Source organism: Serinus canaria, chromosome 11, assembly GCF_022539315.1.
Source record: "Serinus canaria isolate serCan28SL12 chromosome 11, serCan2020, whole genome shotgun sequence".
Taxonomy (NCBI): domain Eukaryota; kingdom Metazoa; phylum Chordata; class Aves; order Passeriformes; family Fringillidae; genus Serinus; species Serinus canaria.
The window spans coordinates 17,564,202-17,585,198 of NC_066325.1; the positions used below are offsets into that span (position 1 = coordinate 17,564,202).

The 20,997-nt window shown below is 48.6% G+C and overlaps 1 protein-coding gene across 1 annotated transcript; it reads right to left on the bottom strand.

The window, feature by feature from the left end:
- Positions 1–675: 675 nt before the first annotated feature.
- COTL1 (coactosin like F-actin binding protein 1) lies at positions 676–20,829 on the bottom strand. Its single transcript, XM_009090761.4, has 4 exons — positions 20,664–20,829; positions 20,255–20,337; positions 9,940–10,097; positions 676–2,015 (listed from the first exon to the last, which is right to left on the bottom strand). The coding sequence occupies exons 1-4, from the start codon at positions 20,738–20,740 to the stop codon at positions 1,905–1,907; spliced, it is 429 nt and encodes a 142-aa protein (XP_009089009.1). The 5' UTR covers positions 20,741–20,829; the 3' UTR covers positions 676–1,904.
- Between the last annotated feature and the right edge of the window lie 168 nt (positions 20,830–20,997).

Here is a 20,997-nt window from a genome sequence, read left to right on the forward strand (position 1 = left end):
TCTTGCTGAGATGCCTTTGAAGGCTGAGAAAGCTAATTTGCCTCTGCTGAGCTCTTTTTTGAGGCCCCACCACAGCTGGTGCTGATGAATTTCTTGTGATGGTGCTGCCAGGCTTCACAACCAGGCAGAGATTTGTGCCACAGGGTGTCAAATTCAAGTTTATCGTGGTCACTGAACCAGCAAGGCAAAGCCTCAGAGCATCACAAGCTCTCTGCAAAGCCCCTTCCCATTAGTTATGCCTGTCCCTGCTGTCAGTCCTGTAAAAAACAACTGTAATGCCCCAGGTAACCCTGTGCAGGAAGCTGCAAAACTTGCCTGAAAGTGTTGTTCTTGTTCCCAAATCTATTCCTGACCTCTCTGCATTTATTTTCCGTGGCTGTGAAATTCTCTTTGACCTAATTTCAATTCCCACTTGGTGTTTTGGCACTGGAAATGGAGAAGCAGAGCTGCTGAACAAAAAGTGTGTCAGGTGCACTGTGGTCACCTCTGCCTCTCGAGCAGAGAGGAGCAGACAAGGGCTGCAGGCACTGGGGTCATTTTACATCTAAGCCAGTGTTTAAATCTCCTAACAGCCCCAAGATTGCAGGAGCTCAAAGCTTCACACCAAGGATTAAGAAACATCCTAAAGATGGGTTTGTTGCAGGGAAGGTAAAAGAAAACAGAGTCTCTGAGAACTGTTCTTGAAAAACATTTATTCTGTCATGGATTTACAGTGCTGACTCCCAAGCCCCACAGCCTCTCCCTGCAGGTCATTCTGGGACAGTTACCTTGGATGGAAAAACAAAAGCCATACAAAGAAGCCCCCCCAAACAAACAGTTTGGTACCAAACTGAGCCCAGGTTCTCAGTTTGTTGCTGTTGGACCTGTGCTGTTGAATCTTTACCCCCAGCTGGGATGGAGCTGCCTGCCCCATCCCTTGGTCCTAGCTGGAGGGTGTTCACTGCCAAAGGCCCCAAGGAACTGAAGATGTTGTGTTTAACTGCAGAATAACCAGGGGGGACAGGGGCAGGGAAGGATTCAGCAGCTGCTGTTTTTTTCAGACATCATTGAAAAAGGAAATCTATGCATTTCAGTTTCACCTCCTGAGCCCCAGCATTAGCAAAGTCAGATACAAACCCAGAGACCAACGTACACAAAATAGTGACCAAGATCCAGACATTTCTAAGCCCCTCAGTTTACTGTGCTGTGACACCTCCAAAAAGCAACAAAACCCACTTTAGGATTGTGGTGGATCTTATTTTTAAGAGGGAGGGACAGAGCTGCAGCACAGAGCATAGCAACTGTCAAGCAATGTTTAAGGCAAATTTATTCCCATTTATCAGGAGTCAAAGAAATGTTTTTGTTTGTTGGCTTGGTTGTTTAAGCTGTTAGATAACATCTCAGTTGGACATTTCTGCTTAGATGATTTAATCAAAATTTGAGGGAAGTCATCTCAAGCTGATCTGAGCCTAGAACAGCAAATAATGTTATTCCCAAGAATATCAGTCAGAACAAATTTTTCAAAAATTAAAGTAATCGATGTTCAGAACTCCCCCAAAACTTTCTTCCTTCAGAAACCAGGTTGAGCCCAAGTAAAACACACAGACATGAAGAAGGACACAGTGGCAAGCCTCTACAAACACAGGGCTGAGTAGGACCAGAGCAGAGCCAAACCTAAATTCCACAGGTGTGAGACAGAATTATGAGTAAAAAAAGAGGGGAAAAAAGAAAAACAGAGCCCCAGAGAGGAATGTTGCATGAGAGAGAATGGAAAATAAAAGTCCTCTGAATGCAAAAAAGGGAGTTCTTAGGTGCAGCCACAGAAAGCTGGGGAGTTCAGTTGCCTCATCTCTCAGGTGTGTTAGTTTGTTGTGCCTTTGCCCTCCCTTGGAGATGCAGGTGATGGTGCCAGGAGGTTCCTGCCTTTACTCAGTCTGTGCATCATAATTAGCCCCCCCTGCTTTCTTCAGCTCATTCTTGATGTAATCCTCATCCAGCTCTTTGTGGTCACTGATCACAAATTCTTTGGCAAAGTTCTGCAAGAGATAAAGAAAAAGCCTGTTAACAAAGGGGGATATTTTTAATTAGCTGAATGAAGATGGGGTACCAGCTTCCCTGGGTGTCTGAGCTGCATACCCTGATCTCCTGTGGCTGGGATGGTAAATAGAAAGCTGTGGATGAGACAGAGGGCTGGTGATGGCAAAACCCAGCACTTAACCAGGAAAAATGTTATGTATCCACTTCCACAGGCACTGGCTGCACACCCAGTGCAGGGGTGCAGCAGCTCTTCCTGGAGATGCACAGGCCAGGTTAGGTCAAGTTCCTTAAGCAGTATGTGAACTAAAACCCTCAAAATTATTGACCTCCTGACCACTGCTGCCCCTCAGCATAATCTTGGCCAAGTCACTAATACTCTCTGTGCCCTTTTTAGGGCTTCTTCTCCTAAAAAAAGCACAGCACAACACCAGAGAGCACTACAGTGTCACACCTGTGAAGGACTGAGCAGCACAGGGATGATCCCAGGAGCAAACACAGTGAATTTAGTGCCTTCTCCACACCATGGCCAAAGCCAGCCACTGGCCCAGACAGGCTGTGCACAGGCTCTGCCCTGTGCTTTGTGTCCCAAGTGAGCTCCTGGGTGGATGCACTTGTGTGCTGCAGGGCAGCTCCCTCCCTCTGGAGAGCTCTGCAGCTCCTGGAGCTGGGCAAGCCCTGGGCAGTGCTGGGGTGTGAGGTTGGCAACACAGAAAACCTTGCTGGGAGCAGAATGGGATCCAGGGTGCCTTTAGGGCTCCTGTCAGAGCAGAGGCAGCTCAGGGATTTTTTTTCCCTTGTTGGGGGCTGTCCTTGCTGCCTCCCAGCAGGGCTGGCATGGCATCCATGTGTGTGCACAGCCATCTCAGCTAACAGCCTGTTTGCTGCTTGCTTTAGCATTTTCCTCCCCTTCCTAACCACAACTGAGAGCGCTGCATGAGTCTCCCTTCCCCCACCCCACAGACATGACAAACACAAGCATCCACTGCACTCCACCAAAAACATGAATTAAAATCCCAACAGCTTTGCTGTGACATCTCAGGGAGTCTGCAATGCCCCAGTCCCTGGGCAGAGAGATCCCCAAAAGGTGATGGAAAAGGAGGGAACACTTTGGGAGGGCAGCAGGCATCTTGTGTGGGTCTCCCTGGCACTGGCACAGCCCTGGCCCAATGGGAAGGGGGGCTTCTAATTGGTTTCAGCCTCTAAGCCATGGGAGAGCTCTTTATTTGGCAGTGTCCCAAGGGTCTCAGTTTGGGATCAGAGTCGGATAAAGGAGGGGGTGGAGGAGGATGCAGCTTGAAAGAGCCTCAGCACCTCTTTTATGCGGTGGGAGAAATGGAAAGGAGAGGAAAGCAGCTCCCTCCTCCCCCCTCTGGGCTGTGCCTGATCCTGTTTCACACTGCAGGAAATCCTCGGAGCAGCTCGGGAGCCTTGGCTGCTCTGCTGTGCCTGAGGGGCAGCTGCACAGAGTGCTCAGCAAGAACAGCCCTGCTCCACTGCCTGCAGTGCTCGGCTTTCCTGGCCATGTGGACAGCTCAGGCACTCATCCACGGCTTGGCAGAGTGCAGGGAAAATGGGAAAGACATTGCTTTTAGAGAAAAACAAATCCTTTTCTTTTTTCTTTCTTTTTTTTTTTTTTTTTTTTTTTTAAGATAGAAATAAAGAGGCAAGCTGCCCAAACCATCAGATTTAGTCATGCTCACGAGTGTCCTACTTCCAGGTCTCCAGGGTGACATCTCTGTAAAGCTCAGCTCTTGCTAAGACCAGCCCCAGGATTTTCAGCTGTTTGATGTTCCTATGTGAGTTTTGAGCTGAGCCTTTTCAATTCCTTTTCTACGGTACCAGGTTTAACAAATTTTCCTCACCTTGGGAGCAGATTATCCAGAACTACCTGATTTCAGGGCAAGTCTTTGCCCTGCTTTAGTGAGAACTGAGGCAGGTCCATAAAACCATTTCTGAGAGGGATTCCATGAAAAGTGTATTTTATAAGTGTGGGGAGGGATTTCTTTAATGCCCACTCTGCAGAATCCAGCTGATTCTGAAATTGAAACTGCAAGTGCACTCATGCCCAAACAGAGGAGAATTCATTACATGTGCCACAAAATAAAGATAATTGCTTAGATGCCTTCTCAAGTAGACACTTTTCCAGATGACTCCTGGGTGATGATCCGTGGGCATCAGCCACCATTTCACATCAGTACCACCAAGACGCCCTGCAAGGAATGAACAGTGTCCCCCTAGCAGTGGCCAGATGGGTTCTGCTCCCAGCTGCTCTTAAATATCCTCTTAGCTGACTGGGCCACCTCTTGTGCCAGATTTGTACCCTCAGAGTGCAATTTGGGTCACTGCTATTAATAACTCTGCTTTATTCCATTCTCTCAGGGTCCTCCTTGGTTCCTCACACCAGCACTAACCCACCACAGTGTCTCCTCAAGCCTGGCCCCAAGGAGGGAAGATGCTTTTGGTGAGTTTGGTGCCTGGAATTTCTGATTTTAACATCCTGCTTGACCTTCTCCAGCCACAGCCTCCCTCATCACCCTGAATTTACTGTCTGAGCTCTCTGGGGCTGAGCTTTTGTTCAGGCTGCAAATCCTAAGGCACAGTGCATAACTCTGATGCTTGGGCCCTTGATTTGCTGACTTGTGTCTTCATCTTACATCCTCCACTTCCTTTTCCCTTCTCCTCCCCCCAACCCCAGGCTTTCTACAACCACAGCAAGCCCTGCCAGTGAATTCTAGCCTTTGTCTTCACCCCAGTCAGCAGCAGCCTCCAGATAACAAAAACAATGATGCCATTTATCTTTAGCACTCTCCCAACACAACAGTGACCACAGCCTCTTTGCTTTGCCTCTCAAATCAGTGAACAGCACACAGGAATACTGAGGATCACTCCTGGTTCTACAATGCACCTCTCTGGCTCCAGCTCCTCTTTGTGCCTGGGAGTCACAATTTTGGGATGCCATCCCCTGTGCCAACCCTCCAGGCACAGACTGAAAGGGCTCGAAGCATGCTGGAGCAAAGGAGCCTGCATCCCTCCCTGGGAAACCTGAAATTTGTGCAGAAAGCTCAACTCTTCTCTTCCAGCCAACTTAAAGGGGGAGGAAAAAGGGTGGAGTAGATTTTCTTCCTCTCTTCCAAGCCTTGAATGTTTAGCATATGGGCCATAAAATTTCCCTAAATTGCCCAAGGGAAAATCCATGTGGTGCAGATATTGTACCAAACTAGGTCTGCAGAGGCCCTTAAAAATCCCAGCCTGGGAAGCTGAAGCCAGGAGTAAAATCCTTGCATAGGCTACAGACACTTCTCAGCAGCTACAGATGGTGCCAGGTAGCTGAGCAGCTCCTTGCCATTTTTTATTTATTTTATTTTTACTGGGGCTTGCAGCAGCTTCTGCTGATGTTCAGAACTCTCAGTTCTACTGTGCTTGATGTCACCACTGTCATGCACTGGTCACCTCATCCTCAGTGCAGATGCAGAGCAGAGGAGGTGACATCTCCCAGGTTTCTTTTCCAGCATGGTCTGAGTCCCAGCCCTACAGCAAACCTGCTCCTGCACTCAGCTGTCAGACTCCAAGCTCAGCAAAAACCCTCTCTTCAAATCCACTCCCTGCCAATTTTACATGGACCAGTTCCAGACTCTGAGAGAAGCCAGTCCAAACCTCTGGCAAACACTTGTCTCAGCAATGGGAGCTGCATTTCAGCTGCTCTGCAAATTCTCCCTGCTGTGCTTCATCCCACTGGAAGAGTCACAAGTCTGTGTGTCAGACTCAGGGAGGTGAGAAGCTGCTGATTCTGACCCTCTTCTCTAGACTAGGAGTTCTTGTAAATCCATACCCATTTGGTGTGGTCATTGCAGTAAACCAGAACAGGAAAAACAGCCAAAAAGGAAAACTGAGTTTGCCTTCCCAGCAGGCAAACTGGTTCCCAGCTCATGAGTAACTCTCAAAGCCACTGTGACATAGCTGTCCCTGTGAGTTTGATTTCCTGCCTCTAACAAAGCTATTAAACCTCCTGCTGTAATTCAGCTATTTCATCTTCTGCTCAGGACTCTGTGCTGATATGAGAAAACCAAAGCACATACAGGGAATTCTGTGTGATCCCAAAATCAGGGACAGGGCCCCCATCAGTGGGTGCCCCCTCATGGGACACCTCCTCAGTGCAGTGAGAAATCCTGAGGAAAAGGGAAAGGTGAGCAAAAAAAAAAAGATCTGGATGTGAGCTGCAAAGCAGGAACCCAGTAGAGCTGTTGACATCATGAAAGCCAGATGAATTCCTCACCAAAAATAATGATGAATAAAATGCCTTGAATATTTGCTCACAGAAACAGAGCTGTTTTACCCTGAATATGAATTAGGGAAATAACAGAGCACATGACTTTGTGGGGGAAGGAGTGCTGATGAAAACAGAAAAGAGACAAAATCCATGGAAAATCTGACAAACTGGCAAAGATTGGGCAGTTCCTTTGCTGGGAGAGTCCTGCAGGACATGAATTCAGCCCTGGCAGGAAAAAGACCCCAGTGCTGCCTAAGGAAGAGTTAAAATCTCCTGGTAGGAAATGCAGTCATGAAAGGACACGAGTTCAGAGAGAGGAAGGAGCACTCAGAGGGAAACCAAGTCCTGGCTCCATTTCTTTGCTATTTACATCAAAACCACCCCACTGCAGCACCAGGTGCCACTCCCAGTGCCACAACCCTTGTGCCTGGGCTCATCCTTGCTGTGGGGTCTGGTGACCAAAGTGCAGCTTGCAGGGGACACCAGTGCTGTGGGGTGGCTCTCTGAACACATCTGCCAGGTCACCCTGGACTCAAGGTGACACATGGCTGCTGCCAAACAGATGCAGAAGTCACTGCTCCATGAAGTTCCCAGTTGTTTTATTGTTCTAGGGGTAGGTTTAGACTCTACCTCAGAAATTATCTCCTCAACATCTTAAGCAGCTGCCTGCAATGGGAAATTCTGTGCCATTCTTGCCCCATTAGACCTGGCCTTGGCATGGAGAGGAGCCCAGTGGGGAGGAGGTGGGATTGTGCATCCCCCTGCTCCATTTCACAGCAGTCTCACACAGCAGGACTTAGCTAGACCCATTTATACAGATAAATACTTGTTCCTCATCCTGGCCTTACTTCTAATCTGCTCCCAGCTGAACTGCTTGGACCAGGCTGCAGGCTGGAGCCAAGATTTCCAGCTGAGTTAAGGCGGAAAGGATGGAAAAATAAATGGCTGTGGGGGAAAAAAAAAGCTCCTGATAGTTCCTTAAATGGATTTTTCTACAATCCAAAAGAAATACAATAAACTCAAAACCCATTTTCCAACAACATTAAAGAGGTAATGAGCATAGGTCCAAGTAGGGCCAGAAGACCTGGCTCTCATCTAGCATAGATCAGAAGAACTACAGCTATTTGTAGCAGATGAGATCCATCCTTGTCATTTTACAATTATTACAGCTAAAAATCAATTGTCCTTTCTTCCTGAGAGGTTTTCTGGCAACCTCCTGCACTCACTGTCAGCACTCCAGAGCCACCTCGCCACGGATTTCCCAGCACCTGCTCCTCCTTCCAAGGGAGGAACACAAAAGCCAGGGCAGCCAGCTCCTCCCTCTGCTCTGTCATGGTTCATCCCTTTGTTCAGAGCCCATAATCCACTCCTCACCAGTTCTGTCCTTGTCTTTTCCTTATGGAGGTGCTTCTGGGAGCCCATTCACCATTCCTGGTGGGATCATCTTTATCCCAGGCTGGCAGGAGGTGCCTGAGCTGACTGGCTTTCCCTTGGTCTCACAAGAACAGCAACATTTACTGGTGTTTGCTGAGCCCTGAGCAGAGCTCAGCCCCAGCTCATCAACACAGCACAGCACAGGATATTAAAGCAGGATTCTCCTCACACTTGGGTCCTAAATAAAGACCCACAGGTGCTTTGGCAAATAGCACAAGATTGTGAGAGCCCTTCAGGTTTTGCTGAGGGCTTCTCAGAGTGAAGAGCTGCTCTTCTGGAATCCCAAGCTGCCCCTTGTGCAGATCAAAGCTGTACAAAAAGCCTCCTTGTGCCACCCTTCCACAGGGTGGCTGCACCTGTGGGCCCACCTGCACCTGTTCAGGGTTTGCAGACCAAAAAACACCTTAGGGTACTGCTTATTCCAAATGATGAACCAACACTGGCTCAGATTTGTAGTTTATCATTACAGGAAAAAAAAAGTGTATTTTTCTATGTATAACTCACATCTCAAATAATCTCTGTAAAAAACGGAACACTGAGAATGTACCTGGAGGTCAAGGGAACTGCTAAGAGTGAAATAGCTCTGGGATAAACTCCCTCCATTACATTTCAGCTGGACTTTCTTGTCCTTGTTTATTCTGACAGATTACCTGCAAGGTCACAGGCATAAAAAGAAGAAAATAGTTCTGCTTTATCTCACTGCACTCAGAGGGATTCAGTTGCATATCAAGAACTATTCAAAATACTTGTCAAGATAATTTCTTCTGGACAGGAGTCCACCATTGCTGTGACATTCAGAAATGTTTTTGCAGGGGTTTATAGACAAGGTTGCTCAGTAAAAGTGTATCAAGCACCAGTTGTATTGTTTTTGTATTTTATTACAGGCTAATTGGAATATGAAAGCTTTTAACTAACAGCCAAGAGTGGTTAATGCTCCACCAGATTATTAACTTGTACAGACTACTAATCAAAGATGAAACAAATGAAATTGCAAATTATATGGAACAGACCTAGGGACAGATCTGAGCACAGTGCTCAGGAATGCTATTGAACTCAACAGGAATACATTGTCTAAACAGATTTTTAAGAAAATCTTGGGCTTAGTGACTCATGTAAGAGTCATTCATTAGTACTCTATAATTTCATCTTCAGCTACAATTACACAGCTTCAGCTGCTTCCCATGACCAGAAACTTGCTTTTCTATCTCTCAGGTGTCATTCTGGAAGTTTCTTTGGAGAACAGGCCCCTCTGAGTCGTCATTCTGAAACATTTAGCACCAGAGTTTATCCTCTGGAAGGACAGGAATGTGTTATCTTCATTCTTCTTATCTAAACATAATCTTCTATATCATATAAACTACCAAAGAGTTGAGGGGGCTTCATTCTCACCCTTCACAGTGTCCTGTTGGGAGGTTTCTTTACACTGGCAAGAGCTCAGTTCTTGAGGGAGATTAATTTAATCATCAGCCCGTTACCCAAGAGCATAAACAAAACCATTTCTCATGCTCTGGTGAGCTGGTTCTATGTTTCATTGGAAGAGCTAATCTTGCTTCAAATACTCCTCCAGAAGAAACATTCCAAACATCAGCATCCTCCCCATCACAGCCAGGTCTCAGCTGTGCCTCCCACGAGTCACTTCTCTCCTGGCTGTTGTTTGTTCTCACTTGGACTGAGCACATTTCTCTTTCCCCTGCTACGCCCAAGGCCAAACAAAGCCTGTTCACATCTAGTTAGCCATTAAGAGCTGTTAGTTAATTGGTGCCATAGGGACTTCAGACTTTGGGTGATTAGCTCCACAAATCCACTGTGCAAAGGCAAAATGCCTCTGGAGAAGTTTAAACAAGGGTGTGGGTTTTCCTGTTTAATTTTACCTGCTTAACTTAATTCTGCTCATGATCATTCCATAGTGAATTATTTCCAGTCAAGGAAGGACACAGGGGACATCTCAGTGGTCACAAGGAGGGAAGAGCAGAAATTCCCTCCTCATGAAATAGCTAAGGCAGCCTTAAGCTCAAAAGGTGCATCTTTATGCCTGAGTGCTCAAAGGGCAGATGATAAGCCTTCCTAGGAGGAAGACAGGCAATAGGAAACTGTCTTCTTTTTAAAGGATTAACTCCTAAATTGGAGGATGAGCCAACCCTTCCCTCTCTCTCCCTCCTGCTGGTGTTGGTACAGAGAACAGCCATGGGAGCTGGTGGTTAGGAGCAAAAGGGAGAGGTTACCTGTACTACTTCCTTGACCAGAGTCTTGTCAGTCCCAGTTTTGGCTCTCTGCAGGCCACTGACATCCTCTCCAATCCAGGTGATGAGGGCAAACTTGACTCTCTTGCTCATGGCATCACCGGTGGTGAATCGGACAAAGCCGAACAATCGCACATCGTCTGCGGAGGAAAAAAGGACCAAGGGATTAAAACCAGCAACAGCCCTGCCCTCCCCTCTCCAGGGTGAGCTACTGCTCTCAAACACCAAGGCAAGGCCCTGATCCTGTGTTTGTGCCAGCATTTGGGAATCAGGGGCTGTACAGGGCTCTGCTCATATGCCCTGTGCTTGCAGGGTGTGCTTTGCCCGTGTGGGCTCTGCCCCTTCTGGGTTCTCTGAGTTACTGGGAGGAAACTGGCTGTGCTGGACACCCCACAGCACAGTGGAAATGGCTAAAATACAGTCAGCAGGCAGGTCAAGAGCAGGGCTAACCCCAGTTACACATTCAGCCAAATGATTCATCTGCAGGTCTGGTGAAGAAGGGAAGTCAGCAATAGCCTCACGTCTCTCTCTTATAGAAAAGCAGGATTAGGGTCACATTTTATAGCAGTACCAGAAACTGCCATTGTGCAAGTCTGATCTTTCTCCCTTCTTCCTTCCATTCTGGCTCATTTGTAGTATGAATTTACAAGAAGGAAGGGAGAAGAAGGAGGAAAAGAAAAATCTGCAATGACTTGCCCAGGTGTGTTTTTCTCCTCCTTCCAAAACCCTGGAGGGAAAAGTCCTGGACTTTAGAGCAGTGCTGCTCCTTGTTTCACAGCTGGCTTGTGCTACATCACACCAGACTAATTTAGTCTGGCCATATGTGTGACAGCCTTGCAGACTCTTATCTCAAAGAGCTCCTTCCTCCATCTCCTGTGACTCATGGAGCAGTTGGAAGCTTCCTGATCCGGAGCAAGCACCATCTCCCTGCATCCCCAGGCTCCAAGGGATGCTGGAGCCTTCCATCAGGAGGGCAGAAAGCAGAGCAGATGGACATTGTGCAATTGTGGGATATTTCTAGTCATGGCTTCTTCATCTCTCAGAGGTCACTCGAGGCCTTTTAAGGAGGTGGCTCAAACCAGAAGAACAAACCTGCTGTTTGAGCAGACTCCTGGTAATCCTGGCACACTTGTTGTGACCAGTTCAATGTGCCTCAGAGGGATTTGCTGGGTTGACTAATTGCCAGGTGAAAATGTAGGCTCCAGGTGTAGGACTGACTGCCAACATCCCCAGCACACTCCGTGAGCAGCCAGGACAGCCCCAGGAGCTCTGGAGACAGGGGAGAAGCAGCTCTAAATTCCTCATCCCCAGAAAATAAGCTGCTAGAAATCAATGCTAAAAATTTGGGATATTCTCTGCAAGCTAACACATCTCAGAGCTTCTTTAACACTTTGATTTGCCAAAGTGTGGACAAAGACAAATTCTCCTTGATAAAAGAGAACGCTTTTTTAAGTCTGAAAAAAATCCACCTCTGCTCTCCCTGTTTTATTCTCTTTGTTCTTTTTTATTTTTTTGTAACTGACTGAGTAATACTGGGCAAACTGGAAAATGGTTGTAGGGAGGTGTGTGAGCCAGTACAATGCTCAAAACAAACTCCTCTGAGGATTTCAAAATAGAAACAAAAAGAAAGATCTTATTCAGAGGAAAAATCCAGATGGATCTTTGGAAAGAGAGAAAGAGTCGTGCATCAACAACGCAGGCAAACAAAACTTCTCTCTCAGTTGCCCTGCTACTGGTGAGTGCAGGAAATGCACGTGGAGGCTGCTGGTTCTGACAGCAAATCCTCTTCCCAAGATTGATTAGAGCCATAAATGAAGCGACAGCCAGGAAATACCCAAGGTGAAGAGAGACAGTAAATCCCCTAATGTTACAATTAACAGATCCAGGAGCCAGCCTTGCTTCCCCAGCTCTGACAGCAAAGGAGGCCACGCTCTGCCCAGAGCTGTTCTGTGCCTCCTCTGGGAACAGTCCTGGAAGTCCCAGAGTGCTGGGAGCTCCTGCACTGCACTGGTGTCACTGCCCTTCCCACTGAGCCCTCTGTCCCCACCCTGAGCCTGTGGGTTTCCATCCCTGTCCCTTCTAGCAGAGGCTGTCACAGAACCTGAACACTGCAATGTGCCCCTTTGTAATAAAAGGTAGTGGAAAAAAGGTCATGAATGGGAAAAACCAGTGCTTTTTCACAGCAGCACAGGGAGGAAGCTCCAGGGATGTCCCATGCCTGGAAGTGTCCAAGGCCAGGTTGGAGGGGGCTTGGAGCAATCTGGGATAGTGGAAGGTGTCCCTGCTTATGATGGGGCTGGAATGAAATGATCTTTAAGGCCCCTTCCAGCACAAACCATTCTGGGATTCTATGAATTTGTCTGTCAAAATGACTTCCCTTTGACATTAACCCACAGCTCACTGGCAGCAGCAGGATTTGCTTCTCAGCAGAACTTTCAGTGCCTGCCCATCCTGGCTGAAAGCAGCTCCATGACACTGAAGTGAGCCAAATCCAGCAGTTCCAGCTTTTATCCATGAGATCACCTGAGCATGAGCAACCCTTCCTTCACCATGTCCTGTAAGTTTAATGATCCCCTGAGGTTGGACTGGGGCTCTGAGTCACCTCTTGGGCAGATTTTCCTGGGGCTGCTTCACTTGTGGGGGCTTGAAGGGGTCACACCCAGCTGGGTCCAGTCTCCTCCTGTCTCCCACGGGGTTTGTACCCCACGGGAGGCAGAGCAGGCTCTTCAGCTGCCTCGGGATATTTAGCACGAACGTGATGCCTTAGCTGCTGTGCCGGCTGTGAATCCCTGCACACAAAGCCGAGTGGGAATGTGAATTGGAGCCCTGAGCAATTAACATGTCTCAGTTCCTAAAAGGACATCAGGGACGGATGGAGAGGTTTTTAGCGCTAGCTCAGCCTGGCTATAAGCCTCTCCGAGTGCATGTCAAACCCCCTGAGCAGAAGTGGCTGAGTTTCACAATTAGTCTGCAGCGTGTTCGGAGTGATAAGGGGATCAAAACGCGAGTTCTTCCCTACTCCCAGATTTCCTCTTTCACAGTTCATCAGTTCTACCCTGCCACATCAGCTCCCCACGCTGCAAGTCATCAATGCCATCAGTGCCAATTCCCAGAGAAATCTCAAGGCATTAACATCCACCAGCCCCTGCTCACACAAAAGCACTCAAGGTGGTTTTAGGAATTTGCTGGGAGTGAGGGGAGCAGAACAAATCAGAGAGAGACAGCACAAATTTCCCCTGAAGGAGGAAATCCTGCCTAGAGCTGTGCCACCCCCTTCCCAGCCCCTGAGACATGAATTTCAGGGCACAGAGAAGTGAATAACTGGTCTGGGGAGAAGGGAAATAGCAGCTTTATTTGAGATCACACAGGATCCAAACAGCAGAAATTAACAATGTTTATTCAATTAATACCACGACTCCATTCACAATGTCTGGCCAAACAATGAACAGCACAATGAATGCCTTAACGAGCATCACTTGGTATTGGTATTTCTCTCCAAACTCTTTATTTATCACTAAGGCAGGATTTTCCAAATATTCTGATTAAGCTGCCCTTGGCTGTCAACAAAGCTTGATGCCAAACTACAGAGCTTTCCTTCATGGTATTCTTGCCTTTTTCTACATCCACTCAAGTGCTTTGGTTCAGCTCTACCGAAAAATTCCCCATTAAATTAAAATGCAGTGAGTCATCAGTAAAAGATAATAGCTGCAGGAAAGAAATCCACTGCCAAACCATCAGGGTTCTGAGGGCTCTGAGTGGCCAGGCCAGAGATGTGCCACGATAAAAACCCTGCTCCCAGCTCCGCCTGCCTGCTGAATCAAGGTCACAGGCAGCGAGGCAGGTGATGAACTGACCTGCTTTTGTCTTCTGTCCAACATGAATTACCACAGCACGTGACAGCTTCCATGAAGATTGCATTTGTTTGCTTCAATTGGATTAATTTTAGATTAATTTGTCAATTTTCCACCTCTTCAGTCAGCCCTGTGGTCACGTGGCTACAAGTGCAGACAGAAACGTTCCTTCCCTCTTCCTACACTGTATTTCCTCTTAAACCCTGCACTAAGCCCACAGCTCTCATGGAGGGCTGCCTTGCTCCACCCCAACGTGTTCATTCAGTCACCTCAGACTTGTCTGACCCCACCACAGGGCTTTGCTGGGGCACCAAACCTTCCCCAGGTGACTCGGGGTGGCCCGTGTGAGTGCGGGGACACAAGTGCAGGGACAATGGTGCTGCTACCCCAGTGACAGTCGTGGTTCCTCTCCTGACCTGGATGGATACCAAGGGAGCAAAATGGGACCCAGCTCTTCCCTGAAGGAAGGAATGGTTGGCCAGAAGGGCCAGGCAGGCCCCAAAACAAAGGGCAGGCAAAAGGTACAGAGCTCTTCTTTCCCTGCTCCTGCGCCCCATGGGATGGCAAAGGCAGACTCACAGCCACCACATTTAATTTAACACCCCAAAACCAACAAGTACAATCAGTTACCATCACAAAACCAGAGTTACCATCAGTTACCATCACAAAACCAAAGAGTTACCAAGTTACCAAAAATCCAAAGAGTTACCATCACTGCAGGCCTTGACCTGATGAGTTACTCCCACAAAAATCAGTGAGAGTATTCCCTAAAGCCACACCCTGTCCACAGCAGGGCCAGGCTAAGCCTGGGCTCCAGCTGGCAGCCAGGAGATGGCTGTGACCCTGCCACGAGCACGTCCACACAGGCAGGGAGGGCACAGGGGCAGGGTGACAAACCCATAAGCCACCCATGGCCCCAGGTCTCCCTTGAAATAGCCAGTAAGGGAAAGCAGGAGAGATGAAGACTGAAGAGGAAAAACAAAAGCAGTAGGAGATTGATTTACAAGGCCCATTTTAGCAACTTAAGAGGCAGCCAAATGCAGATAAGCACCTATCTCATTATATGTCCTCGTGTGTTTTTACAAATCTTTCCTACAACCTCAGGTGCCAATGTAACCTTGGAGATCTCTCAACTCACAGCTCCTGCCTTTTTAATGTGCAGCCCAGGCTTTCTGGGACAAGTGATCTAAACCCCCCAAAACTTGTATTTTTATTAGGAGACAATTCTATTTCTATTTTCTAATATTTTATGTCAACCCCAAATGATTTTATAGGGTATTTATTTTCTGTTCTTCTAAAGATTTTCTGTTCTTCCTGCTGCTGAATGCCCAGTGTGGTTTTGGGCTGATCTTTTCAGACACATGAATAACTATCCCATTTCATGCTGTCATTGCAATTATTTATCTGCACTGAGGCTTTCCAAATAAAAGGCTCATTATTTCTTTTGTCAGAGATGCATTGAAAACAGCTGTTCACATATGGCATGGGGGGGAGGTGGGGGGAAATCCAGCCTTCTGACCACTCCATTTTTTTAATGGCAGAATACACACACAAAAAAAATGAAATTAAACCACAGACAGAGCCAATGTGATGCTCTGCTGCTTCATAATACAGACACTGAGGCAATGTCCAGGGCAGTCAGGTACAACAGACACACACAAAAGTTCCACAGGATGTCTTTTCAGCTGTAACTCATTCTGCTCTTCTCAGCAACAGCATCACCAGCCCAGTTACAAGACTTTGAAATTAAAAACATCCAAAAAAAAATCCCGAGAGCTGTCACATCCTTCCATGCAATAACCTTCAACTCTTATCTCTCTGGCTTCAAATGCACCAGCTCAGCTGGTTTTTTGGGGTTTTTTTTCAAAGTGTACTGATGGCATGTAGCACTAACCACCAAATTAATGCTTCCTCTGGAGCCAGGCCATCTGCAGAGGCAAGAGCTGGAACTGGGGGGTAAAATGGATCAGAAGCCTTGAATCAAGTCCTTGTTTAATGCAGAGGAAATCTGTGCTGTTAAACCCAACCAAAACAGTCCTCAGCCAGCAGACACAGGGGGTGTCCACAGGGAGTGTTCAGTGACCCTGACACTGTGAAGGTCCTCAGCTTTGTGTCCAGACTCTGTGGGTCAGGCCAGGGCCAGCACAGGCAGGACACTGGCCATTAGGCAGGACATTGGCCCTTAGGCAGGACTGCAAGAGGAAGAGCCCCCAGCAGCCACCTCTGAATCACTCAAGGATGTGCCACTGGCTTAAACCAACCTCCTGGGCCTAAACCAATCTCCTTGCCTTAAACCAACCTCCTCAGCTTAAACCAACCTCCTTGGTCTAAACCAACCTCCATGGCTTAAACCAACCTCCATGGCTTAAACCAGCATCCTTGGCTTAAACCAACCTCCTTGGTCTAAACCAACCTCCTGGCCTAAACCAATCTCCTTGGCTTAAACCAACCTCCTCAGCTTAAACCAACCTCCTTGGTCTAAACCAACCTCCATGGCTTAAACCAACCTCCATGGCTTAAACCAACATCCTTGGCTTAAACCAACCTCCATGGCTTAAACCAACCTCCATGGTTTAAACCAACCTCCATGGCTTAAACCAGCATCCTTGGCTTAAACCAATCTCCATGGCTTAAACCAGCATCCTTGGCTTAAATCAACCTCCTCGGCTTAAACCAATATGCTTGGCTTAAACCAATATGCTTGGCTTAAACCAATCTCCTTGCCTTAAACCAACCTCCTCAGCTTAAATCAGCCTCCTCGGCTTAAACCAGCATCCTTGGCTTAAACCACCCTCCATGGCTTAAACCAACCTAACCAACCTCCTTGGCTTTGGGATGGGCTGGAGGAGAGGTGTCACACACCTCACACACGCTGCCTTTGGGGGCCAGGGAAGATGGATGCCTGGCTCTAAAGCAGGGTCTGCTGCCTCCCAGGCAGTGTTTGAGTTGTGTGAGACAAGCAGACCTTGACAGGGACAGCACAACAGCGACTGACACGCAGAAGTTCAGGGTCAGGCCGTGTTTGCAGCATCACCCCAGGACCCTGGACAAGAGGGCACTGAAGGAGCTCTTCTTTCCATGTTTCCTGCTTCTAAGAGTGGCAGCTGCTGTCCCCAAACAGGGATGGGGAAAATGTGATCATTTAATGGTGCTGTTTGTTCAACAGTTCCTACACAAAGCTTAGTGAAGATGGAAGGAAGAAAAGGCCCCTGTGCCAGGATCTGTAAGATGCAGGTCTGATGTGGGAGATGTATCTGAGAGGAGAGAACCCACAGCAGGGCCAGCAGCAGCTCCTGGCTCAGGGCATGGGTCTCCCTGCCCCAGCTCAGCACCTGGGGCACGTGTGCTCCCCCAGCAGCCCCAGAGCAGGGCTGGAGGTGTGCAGAGCTGGTTCTGACACAGCCTCCCTCAACTGCTACTTCCTCTAAAAGAAGCAATTTCAGTTTCTGTCCTTTCCCTTTGTCCCCAGGCACTCTGGTTCCCCAAGGAGGTTTGCAGAGGCAGTGATGGACATGGAAGGGGTTATGGATAGGGGGGAAAAAAGCAGAAATAAGAGCTGTTACCAACAGCCCCCGACCTCTGTCACTGCACAAGGCAGGACATCCACCACAGGCAAAGAGATTCCAGACTGGCACGAAAGCCCCTGCTGGTCCCTGAGCCACAGGAGCCAGCACTCAGTGACCCCGCCCAGCGCCAGCAGGGGAGCAGTGAGTACCAAGGTGCTTTTCATAAGAATGGCTCTTAAAGAGAGCGGGACACGGGTGTTTGCAGCTCAGAACAGCTGAAATAGCTGCTGCAGAAAGTGGAGCAGAGCGAGCTCTGACGGGGACTCTTTGCACGCTGAGATTTGCAATCCCGGCTCCTGCTCTCACCTCCGACCACCAAGTGATGCTCAGCTTCTACCAGAGGCAGCTGCAGCACTTTGTGGCTTTCAGAGCAGTGTTTCTCACACAACAGGAATTCAAAACAAAGGAAGTTTGTTCTGATATCAAGGTTTTTAAAATTTTAATTGTATTTTTTGAAGCTGTTTGTATTGATAGCAGCTCTTCTCCCCTCCAATGAAACATAAAAGGAGATAGAAGAGACCAAGATGAAAGAGATGGAGCAACAAGAAGAAATAACATTCAACAGCTTTTCCATGTCTTGCTACTCTTTTTTACTGACTTTGTTTCAGTAGAAATATTCCAACCAACTCTACTTCCACTTTCTTCCAGATGGGAAGGAAAGCTCCAACTTCACTGCTGGCACAATGTTTGATCCCTGACTGTGTCTAGCGGGCCAGGTGAAGGTTTGCTGTGCAGATGGAGGCTCCAAAACTTCCATCTCTTCCTTTCCCAACTACAGCACCGAAATTTGTGGGTGGAGGAAGATCCTTTTCAGCTCCCAGCCAAGGACCAGGCACCTGAATTTGCCTTTTTTTAAATCCTCCAGCAGCTGTGCTCCAGAGGTGTGTTTGATGACAGCTTCTTGGCCCTGGTCTGCCAGGGAACAGCCCTCAGCAGGTGCACAAAGGAAAGGGAGAGAAGGAACAGGGAGCAATGGAGCAGCTCCAAGGAATTTAGCTCCCCATTCAAGGCTAACAATATCCCACAAGTGCCCTATATTTAACTCTTTCCTTACTGAGCTTATTTCTAAAATATGGATTTTTTTTTTTTTTTGTAACCTGAGGCCAGCTTGCTTTGAGCACCCTGTTTATAAACCCTGTTAAGAACACAGATGTGGCCACACTCCAGAGTGCAGTGTGTACCTCCACTGTTTGTCATCCTCATCCTACCCAACCCAACTCCTGCCTGTGCTCTGCCAAAGCCCCTCTGCCTGCTCAGCCCCTCCAGAAAAGGATTCCCTTTGCCATAGAATGGAAGTTCTGAAGGGAACTTCCAGAAAAAGCATTAAAAATAAGCTCAAACAAAAAGAAAGACAGGGACTGTATAAAGGCAAGGAGAGAAAACAAATGGGGAAGGCTCCCTGTAAGCCCCAGGTGTCTGGAGACACCAGAGATGCTCAGTTAAGTTGGCCAGGAGAGGAGAGAGAACTCAGATCCTGAAGTCATTGACCTCCCAAGGGAACAATTAACCACTGCCATGAACTTCCACAGTGCTGAGCCCTGGGATTCCCTGGGTTCCAGGTAATTGCTTTTCCCTTCTGTTACTCTCTAAAAAGAGTTGAGTGGGAAGGAGTTCCTGCAGTGCAGGATCAGCTCTTCTGACACCAACCACAACAGGACCTTTCCTAGTTCTGAGAATTCTCCCTGCAGGTTCTCAGGAACAGCTGGAAACAAGTGGCTGCATTAATCTCAGTGAGACCCCACTGCCAACATTGTAGCAGAGCAGCCTAAACCATCTTCATTTCAGGGCTCCTTTCCAAGGACTAAAATACTCTTTTCTCCTGTCAGATCAGAGCTGTCCCACCCTCAGTTACTTTCCTGGGGGTTCTCCCCTTCCCCTCAATAAAGCCCAGCCAAGCCCTGGGACTCCCAGCCCCAGAGTGTCTCCATGAACTGCCCCACCTTGGGAGGGCAGGGTCTGCTCAGCACAATTCCTCCACAGTTCAGACACAGAATTCTGAAAATACAGAATCACAGCACTCGATTGTACAGTAACTGGCTGAGTAAATCTTTGTTATAATCCAGAATTAGTAAAAAATACTCCATATCTCACCCCACTTGGTGACATTGTTAACTAGCAGCCAAGACAGGAGAAAAACTGATAAAAACCAATATAAAAATCAAAACCCTCTTTTGTGAAACTCATCAAAAGTCACGATCAGGCGCAGTTAAACACTCCTGAATTTATCTTCATTTTCCCAAGGCTTTGTTCCTGCCCTGAACGTTCCACAGCCGGCAGCTCCACAATCTACTGCCACGTTTAAACCTGGAGCCGCAACAGTTGCGGTTGTGCAACGCCACATCTGCGATTGTTCGATTGTTTGCAGGGCTGTACTGTTCGAGCCCAGCTTTGCAATGACCACCCTCCGCTCAGGTTTCGTGTCCCTAAACAATCCTAGCACGCCTTCCAACTGCAGTCACTTTAGTGCTATGATTTTCAGAAGGATTTTATAAGTATTTCATTCCCAAGGATCTGCACGCCCGCGTCTTTGGAGCCACAACCGAGTCGGTTTTGCCCTGAAATTGCATTGCCAAACAAGGCGGCCGTTGCTTATCAGGCGTTTTATCTGGTTTATAACCGAGGAGCAGTGAAAGATTGTGCAAAGAGGGGAGGAAGAGCCCGAAGGACGTGAAGTCTAAGGGTGAGACAAAGGACCCGCTGGACTATGGACTCGGGGGAGTTGCGCTCTGTGGGGCTGAAAGGCGATCCCGCAGGACAGGGCTGCAGGGGGAGAAGCAGCAGCACTGATCCCAGTCCCCCCAAGTTTCCTCCCGTCCTGTCCCCTGGCCGCGGGCAGCAGCAAGGGCGGAAAGGGGCCGAGGCAACGGAGACGGAGCTTACCTGTGCACTTCCTTTTGAAGGTTTCATAGTCTACCCCTTGGTCTCCAGGGACGATCGTGGAGCCATTGTACTTAAACGTCACCCTTCGGGGAGGGAAAAGACAAGCGGAACAATACAGTTAAAAGTCACCTTTCCGAATGGGGAAAAGGAAAAGGGGAATAACACGTTTAAAAGTCACCCTTTGGAATGGGGGAAGGGAAGGCGAAGAATCCATCGAATAGTCACAGTCTTTAGGAAGAGAAAGGAGGAGATGGGGAAGAATAGGCTGTGAAAACCTCATCCTTTAGGAAGAGGGGAAGAGGAGCAGGGGTCAAGGTCTGTAGAAGCCACCCTTTGGGGAGCGGGGAGAAAGGACGGCGAACCCCAGCGACCCGCTGCCCGTCCGGAGGGATGCCGGGGGGCCACCTACCAGTTCACCTCTGTGGCATCGTCCCTGACGAGGTTGTACGCCTCCCTGCACGCTTCCTTGTCGATTTTGGTGGCCATGGGGGCGAAGGGGAGGGGGGCAGCGCGGAGCGGCGCGGAGCTGGGGTGGCCGCGGCCGCCGCTGCTGCCGCACCGCGCTGAGCGAGCCGAGCCGAGCCGAGCCTGGCCCCGCGCAGCGCGGCCGTCCCGCCCCCGCCGCCGCCGCCGCCAATGGCTCTGCGGGGCCTGGCCCGGCCCCTCCCGGCCCACCGGGGGGACCGCGGTGATGCAATAGCCCGGGCACGGGGGCGCGGGGGCCGCGGGGCTCGGCCCGGCCC

Coding starts and splice junctions, on each gene's coding strand:
- COTL1 (XM_009090761.4), bottom strand. CDS start 20,740: ATGGCCACCAAAATCGACAAGGAAGCGTGCAGGGAGGCGTACAACCTC. Junction 20,338..20,663: donor GATGCCACAGAGGTGAACTG/GTAGGTGGCCCC, acceptor CCCTCCCCGAAG/GGTGACGTTTAAGTACAATG. Junction 10,098..20,254: donor CTTCAAAAGGAAGTGCACAG/GTAAGCTCCGTC, acceptor TTTCCTCCGCAG/ACGATGTGCGATTGTTCGGC.